The sequence below is a fragment of the Pecten maximus genome, unplaced genomic scaffold (assembly GCF_902652985.1).
Source record: "Pecten maximus unplaced genomic scaffold, xPecMax1.1, whole genome shotgun sequence".
Classification (NCBI taxonomy): domain Eukaryota; kingdom Metazoa; phylum Mollusca; class Bivalvia; order Pectinida; family Pectinidae; genus Pecten; species Pecten maximus.
Genome location: NW_022980790.1, coordinates 1 through 13,247, shown reverse-complemented (window position 1 = coordinate 13,247; position 13,247 = coordinate 1). Strand labels below are relative to the sequence as shown.

Genomic DNA, 13,247 nt, shown 5'->3' with positions numbered 1-13,247 from the left:
CTAAAGAGTATTTCCCTGTTTCCTTTCAGACCGCCATATTGAAACTATTTTGTTGCCACTCTCCGGCGTCGCAGAAATGTTTACAGCGGTAGCAAATAAGTTGGCGCTTTTCAAAAGCGTATGTTTGATTGTGATGCTATATCACTTCTCTAACTTCGACGCCGAAGAGTCAAAAGTTATTTGTAAACAAAGATCACGTGTAGTTATACAAGTTCATTCAACATCCTGTAATCATGGCTGCAGAGGCTGCTTTGGTTGCAAACCGTCTTCAAGAAGCAAAAGAAAGCAATATAATTGGTAAGCATATTATTTATTTGGGAGAAATTTCCCTCACTTCAATCAGAGACCTATATACTATATAGGTCTCTGCTTCAATGTTACAGGGACGCCCAAGGCAATTCCGAACTCACTGTCCATGTTTATGATGTTACATGTATGTATAGAAATTAATATAGGTTATATTTCAGGATCCATACACCTGCTATAGCCTATAGGTATTATATGATAGATGCATGTGGACCAGATGAACATATTGGTTCATGTACACTGATAAAATATGTATTGATACATGTATATTTGATAAAATTAAGCAAGAATAGCCACATAAAAATATGTCTCTATGCAATGCCCATGATTGATAATTTGTGCCAAATCTGTGAAGATACCATTTGTAATGAACTATCTGTAGACGATGTATGGACCTTCAAGTAATGTTATTGTGGTTGTGCCATGGCAGCCATCTTGAATATGATAAAGGTTTAAATTTCTGTTGGCCATCTGTAATATGACTAAAATCTTCTAATTTAATAGGAAAGTCTGTGTTTGATTACCTGCATGGTAGTAGATGTTCTGTACATGTTCTAGTATGATAATACTATATGTAATACATTTATGCATATAGGATTGTACCTCAATTTGACTGTGTATACGTATACTGTAGCATGCCCGCAGTTGGCAACAGACATTTCCTTTGATGTTTGTTGCCAACTGCGGGCATACTACTGTATACGCAGTCAAAATGAGATGCAATCCTTATACTTACATCAAACAAATTGTTTAAGTACATTTTGAAGAAAATAAAATTCGGGTGTGTTGCGAAGTCGGTAAGCTACAGCAGCCATGATAATATAATTCCAGTAAATCTACGTAAAGACACCAGTATTGTTAATAAAATAAAAAGAAACAACTCACCATTTTTAGGTCACCTGAGATAGCGTCGTGCGTCATCAGTCAAACAATTTAGATTTTCAACTTCTTCTCAATTACCAACAGGCACAAAGACCTGATATTGGGTCTGTAGCATTCTGGGATGAAGGGCTACCAAGTTTGTTCAAGTGGATGACCTTGACCTTTATTCAAGGTCACATGGTTCAAATAGGCTGAAATCTTTTAAGGACTTCTTTTCAATAACCAAGTTTACCAGGGAGTTGATATTGGGTATGTAGCATGCTGGGGTGTAGTGCTACCAAGTTTGTTCAAATGAATGACCTTGACCTTCATTCAAGGTCACAGCGATCAAATAGGCTGAAATCTTTAAACAACTTAAGCTTCTTCTCAATAATCAAAAGACCAAGGGAGTTGATATTGGGTCTGTAGCATGCTGGGGTGAAGAACTACCAAATTTGCTAAAATGAATGACCTTGACCTTCATTCAAAGTCAAAAGGGTAGAATAGGCTTGAATATTAAACAACTTCTCAATAACAAAGAGTCCCAGGGAGTTGGTATTTGGTCTGTAGCATGCATTAGTGAAGGGCTACTAATTTTGTTCAAATGAATGACCTTGACCTTCATTCAAGGTCAAAGGGATCAAATAGGCTGAAATCTTTAAACGACTTCTTCTCAATAATCAAGAGTCCAAGGGAGTTTACATTAGGTCTGTAGTATGCTGGGGAGAAGTGCTACCAAGGCTGTTCAAATGAAAGACCTTGACCTTCATTCAAGGTCAGAGGGATCAAATAGGCTGAAATCTTTAAACGACTTCTTCACAATAACCAAGAGTCCCATGGTGTTGATATTGAGTCTGCAGCATGCTGGAGAGAAGTGCTACCAAGTTTGTTTAAATGGATGACCTTTACCTTCAATTCATTCAAGGTCACAGGGGTTAAATATACTAAAATGTTTAAATGCCTTCTTCTTTATAACCAAAAGGCCCAGAGACTGAATATTAAATCTTTAGCATGCTGGGATGAAGTGCTACCAATTTTGTTCAAATGGATGACCTTGATTTTCATTCAAGGTCACAGGGGTCAATATACTAAAAAAAATTAAAGGATTTCTTGATAACTAAAAGGCCCCGAGACCAAATATTAAGTCTTAAGCATGTTGGGATGAAGGGCTACCAAGTTTGTATAAATGGATGACCTTGACTTACATTCAAGGTCACATCGGCCAAATATGCTAAAATATATCAAAACTCAGGTGACCGTTAAGGCCAATGGGCCTCTTGTTGTTTAATTCGATCCTTTTACATTTTTGATTAATTGATATATTCACAATCCACAATTTCCGTCTCAGATTAACTATTGTTGTCAAGCAGTGTGTATCAACACAGAGTTAGTAGTGACATGGTCAAATGTTCTCTAGGAACTGTACGCTTCAGCCATTTGTTGTTTTTTCACTGTGTATATGCTAATTTATTAGCAGTCAGAGTTTACTAAGCTGAAGAAGGGAGTGATGTAAATATATATATGTGTGTGTGTGTGGTCTTATTGTAGGATATCTATGCTCCCATGTATCAATATGTAATATGTAGCATGATGTGAAATGTACAGCGATTTTTGTTTCTATTATAGATTTGACGAGTTGTGGTTTAATGAAAGTTCCTGATGCCGTGTACATCTTCCTGAAGCACACACCTGTACAATCATGTTCATTTTCAAAGAATCAATTAAAGAGAGTTCCACCACGATTTCCCACAACATTCAAAACAATTCAAGGTGATGCTCTATACCAGTGTATCGTGTACGTGATAGATTATAACAAGGACATACATAGTATCTACGTCCCTGATTATATAGACTGGTTTAAATAGGATAATAAATGAATATAATATGATAAAATTTATCTTTATCCAAATAGAAGAAGGATTTTAAAGGTTTACCTCTATTCCCAATTGGTTTCTTGCCTTTAATGCTCCAGACCATATTATTTTATCCTTAAGGCCCCTAACAAAATTTCCCATATTGGACCCCACCCCTCTGTTGGTGATGGACATATACCCTAGGTCTATGCAAAATTGAATTCCCATCTCTCAAGGATTAAAATCCCCCTGTCCAAACAGAAAAAAAAAGAGTTCCCTGGTTAAGCTCTGTCTCCAATAACGTTTCCTGTTCCAGTGGCAGCTTGTCGGACCCATTATTTGACCTTTCACCTAAGAACGCTGCAGAGTTATAAAGTGATAAAGTGATGTCCTGATGTGTAAACTAGAGAGAAAGCTAGGTGTTTTAGAAGTTTACTGACAGTAAATCACAGAACACGGAAAAGACAGTGACACATCCATTCCTTCCATTTCCGTTATTGCTTGAATGACGATAGTTGTTGATAGGACTTAAACAATACAAAACCAAAAACTACTAGTGTAATGCCGTACAGTATGTTAAATATTCTTGACGAGGGCTTGTTCTCAATGTCGCGACTTCGACTGCTGATGGATAAACTTGCAGTATCTGTATTCTCTACACTTTATATGTTTATGAGAAAATATAAAATCTTATCATTGTCTTGGTTCAAGAGGTGCAGGGTAAAACCTAGTTTGCGCGCGTCATCATTGGGACATATTCAGATCATTGATTTCCATTTGATACAAAGTTCGACAGCTTGTTACCAACAACAATTGCGTTAACAACCCATGGCATTGTTTCGATGAATGTCACTTTTCAGAGCGTAACATTACTTTGACTTGTCATAACTACGTAGTGAGACAAATGTATGTAATCCTCCAGAACATCCGGGGTCCAGTTTTTACGTGAAGTAATATGCCTTTTCATTTAAAAATGCATTTACATTGAAGAAAACGGTTTTTATGAACGCATGTTTCTATAAAACTAATCTGAAGTTTTACGTTTTGTTGGATTTTCGATACCACGGTTGATTGCACTACGCTACAAAAATGTATGGGATATAAAATTTCAATTAAAGTGTTTGTTTTGTTTACTGCAGTTATGTATTTGTTTGAACTGCCTGTCTGGTTCTAGGTCTCTCACTTTACCATGACTTCTCTATGGAACGCGAAATTAACATATATTCAATTAATTGAAGATAGGTACAATTAAATCGAATCTGTCTTTAATTGAATTAAACTTATCTTCAATTATTTGAAGATAGGTTCAATTAATTGAATATATGTTAATTGGGCGTTCCATACTTCTCATGTATGATGTAACTATCCCGATTGTCCTAAATTGTTTCCTTCAGAGCTGGATCTGAGTGATAATAATCTGTCCGAGTTCCCGGAGGAAATGAGTGAGCTGACTTTCCTACAAACATTGGACATTTCTAGGAACCAATTCACCTGTCTACCAGACATTGTGTACCAATATTCTAACTTAAAACGACTGAAAATCGACCACAATCACATCGCCGGTAAGACAAGATAAGTGCTCTCGAGTCTAACCTATTAAACAAACCCAATCAAAATCACACATATTTTTTTTTTATTATTACACTTTGTACTTGTGATTATGTTATATCAAAATGACATGTTTTTTATTATATAATGTAAGTCAACGACAATAATTTTTACATCATTTCAAGTACATGAAGTAAGCAAATACATAATATGGAAAATATGACCAGGGGAATTCCTTTATATATACATTACTTGAATATTTTCAGCGGCACTCAAATTAAATAAAAGTTTCCATTTAAGACCTTAATCAAGTAACAAATCTTCAGTAACAACTTTTTTCGTTTCAGACATTGATGTTGAAAGGTTGCTACAAATGCCTTCTCTCCAAGAATTTGATTTGCGCGGCAACCCGTTAACACCGGAAGTGGCATGTCGTCTGCAAGAGTTAAAAATCAAAGTACTGCTGGACAGGTTTGGAGAGGGGGATACCTGACGATAGTCTTATTGATAGAACATTTAATACAGAACACGTATAGTACAAAATATCCGTATACACATTTCAATGGTTAGATATGTTTTAGGTACTGTATATATTTTCACGTTTTAGTAATCTACATTGAGTCTTCCATTATCTTTAGATATTAGCACAAAAATCTAATGTTACATCTCAAGATTCTGTAAATACACTGAAAAAACAATGTCAGTATCAAAGACTACATAGAAACAAGAATACTTTCACTGATGTTTGTAATATTGACATATCGGTATAGTACTTCTAAATTTGTATTGAATAACGTCATAATTTGTTGTAACATTAAGCTTTGACGATTGGTCATTTTATATGTTAATGCTTTAGTGCGAGTATATACATACCGATAATGTTTGTTAATTGATGAATTATATACATGTCCTTATCATATAATTTACTCTTTATACCTATTTATGAATTATAAGCATGTATTGCTGTTGATATGATGTGATGTGATATCCGGTGTGTATTGTTTGTCGCCACGGATTTTAATGCTAATTATATTTTGAAGCATATGTTCCATTGCCTTTTACAGCACGGTCAGATACGTAATAGATACATAATGGGTACGAGTGATGTATCGGATATATCACACGAGTGCGTAGCACGAGTGTGATATATGCGATACGTCACGAGTACCCATTTTGTATCTGTTTTATCCAATGACAGCCGATGTTTTGTCACCCACGTGCCTAGGGGTGGAGCTATAAAATTGATCAGAACCTGTCACTGTGATATGTTTCCCGCCAATTTCTGACACGTTTTGTTTTCTGTCACAGTAGCCCATTCATTTTTAGTGAGACTGTCAACCATGACGGATCAGGTACTGATCACTGATGTCGATGTGTTCACTGACCTCGACGATATAACATTATCACAGGCCGTAGATAAGTATGAGTATGAACTTGAAGATAGTGACACGGTAGCTACTGACATTGGAATAGTTGATACCAAGGAATTAACTCAGCCAATTGTTGTAAATGAACTGAATGGTAATGTGAAAAACATGTGAAAGGCTGCAGGATTTGAGGGAAATTACACAAACCGCTCCGGAAAGAGGACCTGCGCTACTTCCCTTTACCATGCAGGTAAGTCTAAAATCATATCGTTTGAACAAATTGTGAAATGAAATATTTATCGTAAATTTCGACGTTCACAATGTCACAAAATCCTTTCAAAATCCGTGAAATTGTTTAAAGAAATCAATGAATCGGTTAATCGGTATTTTTATCCACTCGTCTTGTTATCATTTTCATCACGATTTTGTTTATGATAGGATTTTTGTGCAACGAAAGTATATTGTTACATTTAGCGTAATCTGTATAACCATTTTTTTTAAATGACTGAAATTTTATATGTAATCATGTAATGTATGCTTTTTTTACTGACCTGTTAAAATAAATTTTACTTAATAAAATATGAACAGGGTTTTATATTCTGTTTGGTCAGGTTTTGATGAACAACTCATTATGGACAGAACGTTACATCGCAGCAGGGCTGTACGTGCATACAAGGTGAAGAAAGAAGACGGAAAATTTCTAAACGGCACTCGTATTTCATTAAATTTTGTTTGAAATGCATTTCCTGTCTTTGTTCATTTGTCACGCCCACATTTGAAATTGGCCCCGCCTCAAGACTGAGGCATGGACCAATAAGAAATGCCATGTGATATTTCAGATATCACATATGTGATATTTGAAATATCACATAGTATGCAATATATCGCCAACAAAAGATCAAAGAAAAACCGAGGCGTCATTGGATAACTACTGTTATGGTCACTTTTAGGGTGATCACGATTATAAAATTGATAATAAAATGGCTATTCCTTCACTAAGGCAGTGTCTGTTTTTCTTTGAATTGGGTGATAAAAAGTAAAGAAAACACCATCTTCGTTAGCCAAGGTTTCTGATTACGTTACACTCCACGAACGTCATCAGAAGCTTTGGCTAGCGAAGATGAGTAAGTTCAGTTCTCACGTTAAGTTCACTGGTTATGGGTAGCTGTGAACCAAGGCTTCCCGGCTTCGACAGTTTTTGAAACACTTCTTAGTCCATGTTTATATGACGACCCTCCCATTTAATACATTCAATCATTAGAGTCCGTTTTAATGTTGTTGTTTTGGTTTTTATTTATTTATTATTATTATTATTTTATTGCAAATTTCGCCGTGTTTTTTGTCGAGAAAGCTGACACAATTCCAGTGGAATAATCATTAGACATCAACTCGTGACAGAATCCTAGGGTCAACCAAGTACAGTAGGCCGTGTACACAGTCACTTCCTCATCGTCGAATACCCACAGTCACTTGCGCTACACTACACTGTGTAGTGTAGTGCAATCAAAACTTGGGTGTCCGACGATAGAGCATAAAGCACCAGATATAGAAAAATTACACTTTAGATTTGGTAAATAAATATTAGGGTTAAGAAAAGCACACCTGATTGTTACTCCTATACGTACATGAGGTCCTATTCCGCCTGATTACATTCGTGGGTTACATGACAGCCTGTCAAACGTTTCCTGTCGTGTAAACTTCTAATATTATTGGAGTAACCTGTTTGTATGATTTATTATGCATAAGGAAGAATACCAATGAGCAGTATTCGTAAGTTAAGAATGATCAAATGGTTTAATTTATTTTAAATCAAACAATTATATTTTGCAATCTTGTTACCAAGAAATGTTAGATAATGAGTATTTCTAATGGGCTTAGGATATTTGTGGTATTATTATAGTATGAGCGATAGAGATTTCAGTGTTGTTAAATTCAAGATACACATCATATTTCAACAAGAATGTAAAGAAAAGATTGAATATACTTCGAAGTGTGCCTTATATAAGTATATAAGTGATGATATTGGTTTGCAAAACATATTTAAGTATTCCAATAGGTACAAAATATTTAAAGGAAATCAGTAAAATTAGAATGTCATCACATAAATTAAAAGTAGAGGTTGGGCGTTATAATAATATACCACATAACATTAGAAAGTGCAATGTATGTAATAATGGAGATATAGAAGATGAATACCATTTTATAATCAAATGTCAATGTTACAGAGAGTTGAGAAGTAAGTTCATAAAAACATATTATTTTACTAGACCAAGCATGTATGAATTCATAAAACTAATATGAACAGAAAATAAAAAAGATCTTTAAGTAATCAGAAAACGAGATCGCCTGTTATAATGTAATATTAACTATATAAGTGAAATAAAATATAATGGTGTTTTAAAATTGAGTTATGTATTATCGAAATTAACTCTGTTAGTCTTGAGCAATATGTCAATAGATATGTAATAATTATGCTATACATAACGTAAATATATAAACCTTCCAATTTAATATCACACATAGAGATATTATCATCGAGATGGGTTTCTGTAAGAGATATAATACTATACTCACTTGCTATATCCTCAATATAACTTAATCTATTACGAAAACTACGAACATTCAAATGAAAAATCGACATACCATTAATGTCAGGGCCTGGATTTAACTCAACATTCATATACATACGCATTAATGTTATCAAGATGATAGGAAATACGATATTGTTTAAATAAATCTGCATGTATAATATAAACAATTTACAAAAATACTTTTCATTAGCATTTCATAATATTACTAATAAAGTTTTTGCTTAGCCAACCGTGTATACTATCCCTTTTCATGACTTAATCTGTGATTGGCTAAGTCAAAACGAATTAAGATCGTTTCATGTTCCTGCGCCAGTTGTATGACGCTGTCAACGATACGTTACAATCGAACTGTAAACATTATATTATTAAAATGATGATAAGAGTCACTACTACATGATATAAATTACCAAGTAATTTATATAGTATCGTAGCCGGGGTTTAATGCTCACCCATTCCGATATTCCAACAATGTGATAAAAACTCGTGCAAACATGAAATACCCCGCGACCATAGCTGTAAATTGGACTTACCTAACTCAACATATCATATCTACCTCCATCGTCTTTCTTTCTACCAACTTTCCTCGAAATACGTCATATGAAATTTAGTAGTCCGAGTTTCCTCTGGCTCGGACACCATGTTTGGTCAGGACCAGAGGAAACTCTGGCTAGACGTATGGACAAACAGTCGGACGGACGCCAAATTAGCCGACAGCCGTAAGCAGGAAAGGTTGCAATAGTTGAACGTACGTCAGACACACTTCATATGGATGTAGTCTGAAGATTTGACAGGTTTCAAAACTTGTTAATTGTCTTGGAGGGGGCGAATAATTTCTCATTTTACCTTTGTAGATTCCAGTTCGAACACTATTTTATCTGTAAGTCCGGATGGAGTGCACCATTGGCATTATAGTGTATAAAAGGGGTGTCCACTAAATAAGGAAAGGTGACGTTTTCATAGACTATGTATAGGTTAAAAAACAATATTTAAGGGACCGAGAAAAATCATTCCATTAGTACGACATTGCCGAACTTTTATTCCAATTATAAACCCTTATATATAATCTTTATGCGAATCCCGTTTTTCGTGTGATATATTATGACTGGCGCAGCATCTCTGTAACCTTGGTAATGGGATGGAATAATGAGTTATATATAGACAAGAAGTGATGGCGACAGAGGTAGAGAGGAAAGGCAGCAGCCGAAGTGGCCGAAATCGCTAGACGTCTACAATCAGCCAAGGAGAACGGCATTCTGGGTAAGTTTGATATATACTAACACTAATTACTACACCCAATTTTTGTACAGTTGAACCCTGAACTATTGTTAAATAACAAAGACAACTGTGTGGTACAAAAAATATCAAGTTTTGCTCATGAAGATATATATAGTAACAGTTGAGCTACACGTGATGTGCATACGCCAACATCAAGTACACGCGTGCTCGTATGTATGAGGTAGCTGTTGTCTCACACTTAGTGCTGGTGTTTACAGGCCCCGGTTTCATCGACGTTTCTTAAACATTCATTAACTTACTATAAGAAATTTCATATGCAAGCATCAAAAAATTTAAGAAGGAAATATTAATTAACTTCTCCCAATTATATTTTCCTTATGAAAAGGAATATGGATGAAACTGCATTTTGATTTGGTTACCGGTCAATGTAATTTGATTCATTTATTAGCAAAGGGGAAATTATGATTTTGACGTGATCTTTATGGGGATTATGATTTGTTTACTAATACTTGTTGTATTTTTACGAATACCTGTTAAGGGACCCATGATTCTATATAAATGTATACAACTAATTGTTACTAATACATACAACTAATTGTTACTAATACACACAACTAATTGTTACTGATACATACAACTAATTGTTACTAATACATACGACTAATTATTACTAATACATACAATTGTTACTAATACATTCAACTAATTGTTACTAATACATACAACTAATTGTTACTAATACATACAACTAATTGTTACTAATACATACAACTAATTGTTACTATTGCTCACAACTAATTGTTACTAATACATACAACTAATTGTTACTAATACAACTAATTGTTACTAATACATTCAACTAATTGTTACTAATACATACAACTAATTGTTACTAATACATACAACTAATTGTTACTAATACATACAACTAATTGTTACTAATACATACAACTAATTGTTACTAATACATACAACTAATTGTTACTAATACATACAACTAATTGTTACTAATATATACAATTTTTACTAATGCATTCAACTAATTGTTACTAATACATACAACTAATTGTTACTAATACATACAACTAATTGTTACTAATACATTCAACTAATTGTTACTAATATATACAATTTTTACTAATGCATTCAACTAATTGTTACTAATACATACAACTAATTGTTACTAATACATACAACTAATTGTTACTAATATATACAATTTTTACTAATGCATTCAACTAATTGTTACTAATACATACAACTAATTGTTACTAATATATACAATTTTTACTAATGCATTCAACTAATTGTTACTAATACATACAACTAATTGTTACTAATACATACAACTAATTGTTACTAATATATACAATTTTTACTAATGCATTCAACTAATTGTTACTAATACATACAACTAATTGTTACTAATATATACAATTTTTACTAATGCATTCAACTAATTGTTACTAATACATACAACTAATTGTTACTAATACATACAACTAATTGTTACTAATACATACAACTAATTGTTACTAATATATACAATTTTTACTAATGCATTCAACTAATTGTTACTAATACATACAACAAATTGTTACTAATACATACAACTAATTGTTACTAATACATACAACTAATTGTTACTAATACATTCAACTAATTGTTACTAATACATACAACTAATTGTTACTAATACATACAACTAATTGTTACTAATACATACAACTAATTGTTACTAATACATACAACTAATTGTTACTAATACATACAACTAATTGTTACTAATACATACAACTAATTGTTACTAATACATTCAACTAATTGTTACTAATACATACAACTAATTGTTACTAATACATACAACTAGTTGTTACTAATACATACAACTAATTGTTACTAATACATACAACTAATTGTTACTAATACATACAACTAATTGTTACTAATACATACAACTAATTGCTACTAATACATACAACTAATTGTTACTAATACATACAACTAATTGTTACTAATACATACAACTAATTGTTACTAATACATACAACTAATTGTTACTAATACTCACAACTAATTGTTACTAATACATACAACTAATTGTTACTAATACATACAACTAATTGTTACTAATACATTCAACTAATTGTTACTAATACATACAATTAATTGTTACTAATACATACAACTAATTGTTACTAATACATACAACTAGTTGTTACTAATGCTTACAATTAATTGTTACTAATGCATACAACTAATTGTTACTAATGCTCACAACTAATTGTCACTAATACATACAGCTAATGGATACTTATTATCGCTATACAAGTATGTATATGACATCAGCTGTTCTTAAGAAAGCAGTTCGGGGTATCTAGTATCGCCCTTCCTTTAAATAATCTCTGCCATATACATGGATAGGAAGACATTTAATTTAGACGTATCACTAGTTAGAATCAAGTGAGTCCTGATGTAACGTTCTATTGTTGTAGATTTGTCTGACTGTAGTCTGCTGAAGGTGCCGGATGCCATTTACATGGTTCTAAGAGGAACGGCTCTACAGTCCTGTAACTTATCACAGAACCAGTTACAGAAAGTTCCACCCAAGTTAGCAGCCAATTTCAACGTACTCCGAGGTATCCCCGCATAAGTGTGCTATTCAGTATCGACGTATTGTGCTAATTTGTTAATCCTCAACTAAATGTTGTATTTAGTTCCAACTACACCATGTTGTATTTTCTCGTATTTCCAATATATATTTCAGAACTAAATCTCAGCCATAACTCCATATCCGAGTTACCGGAAGAAATACTTTCGATCTCGGAGCTGAATAATTTAGATCTCTCGACGAATCGCCTTCGTGAAGTACCACAAGTCATTTACCATTTTGTTAATCTAAAGGTGCTGAAGATGGGCAAGAATGCAATCTCTGGTACGTATTTCACTGGCTGTCAGGATCATCAGATTCTGAAGTAGGATGTATAATATGTTAGTTTGTTTAAAACTTACGGATGATGAAACTGGCTGTATGATATTTACTGATGACTTGCTAATACTTTCGTAATCAGCCGAAGGGCTACGAACGCATATAAATATACAGGAATTAATTATACATGCAGTAATTATGTATATACATGTGTACTGACCATAAAGATATATCAAATTAAGCTCTTAAATCGATTAAAACATATTCTTAAGATGTCGAATCCTTTCATGTCAAAGTGTAAACTACAAAATGTGATTGATTCACTTGTAAACTGCTGTATTTCGTTCGCACCCAATAATTCCATTTTTATCATATCCCTTCTCAGCCACCGTATTATTTAATTCTACATTAATACGAAGTTGACATGCTTATTAATTGAACAGTCATTAGAACTGAGAAAGATGTGCCTACACACAGTTTAACTTTGTATGACAAGATGACATCCTGATTACACGTCTCTATTGTTTGTTTAAGTTATTGATTACTATTACTATAA

General features: G+C 33.3%; 2 protein-coding genes and 1 long non-coding RNA gene across 4 annotated transcripts; all 3 read left to right on the top strand.

Annotated features, from left to right (window-relative positions):
* Window positions 1-161: 161 nt before the first annotated feature.
* On the top strand, window positions 162-5,642 carry LOC117319705 (leucine-rich repeat-containing protein 20-like). 2 transcript variants are annotated; one of them, XM_033874470.1, is made up of 4 exons: window positions 162-297; window positions 2,794-2,937; window positions 4,415-4,582; window positions 4,916-5,642. In XM_033874470.1, the coding sequence occupies exons 1-4, from the start codon at window positions 234-236 to the stop codon at window positions 5,059-5,061; spliced, it is 522 nt and encodes a 173-aa protein (XP_033730361.1). In that variant the 5' UTR covers window positions 162-233; the 3' UTR covers window positions 5,062-5,642. The 2 variants fall into 2 exon arrangements, with proteins under 2 accessions (XP_033730361.1, XP_033730362.1); XM_033874471.1 differs by lacking the exon at window positions 2,794-2,937.
* A 135-nt stretch (window positions 5,643-5,777) lies between these two features.
* Window positions 5,778-6,677, top strand: LOC117319706. The gene is made up of 2 exons (XR_004530803.1): window positions 5,778-6,185; window positions 6,547-6,677. It is a non-coding gene; the product is annotated as an uncharacterized LOC117319706 (long non-coding RNA).
* A 2,398-nt stretch (window positions 6,678-9,075) lies between these two features.
* On the top strand, window positions 9,076-12,697 carry LOC117319704 (leucine-rich repeat protein soc-2-like; the record flags this gene model as incomplete). Its single annotated transcript, XM_033874468.1, is given in 3 exon segments — window positions 9,076-9,783; window positions 12,258-12,401; window positions 12,530-12,697. Coding segments are annotated over 2 exon segments (268 nt in total), but the record flags the coding sequence as incomplete, so codon positions are not given.
* Window positions 12,698-13,247: the final 550 nt, after the last annotated feature.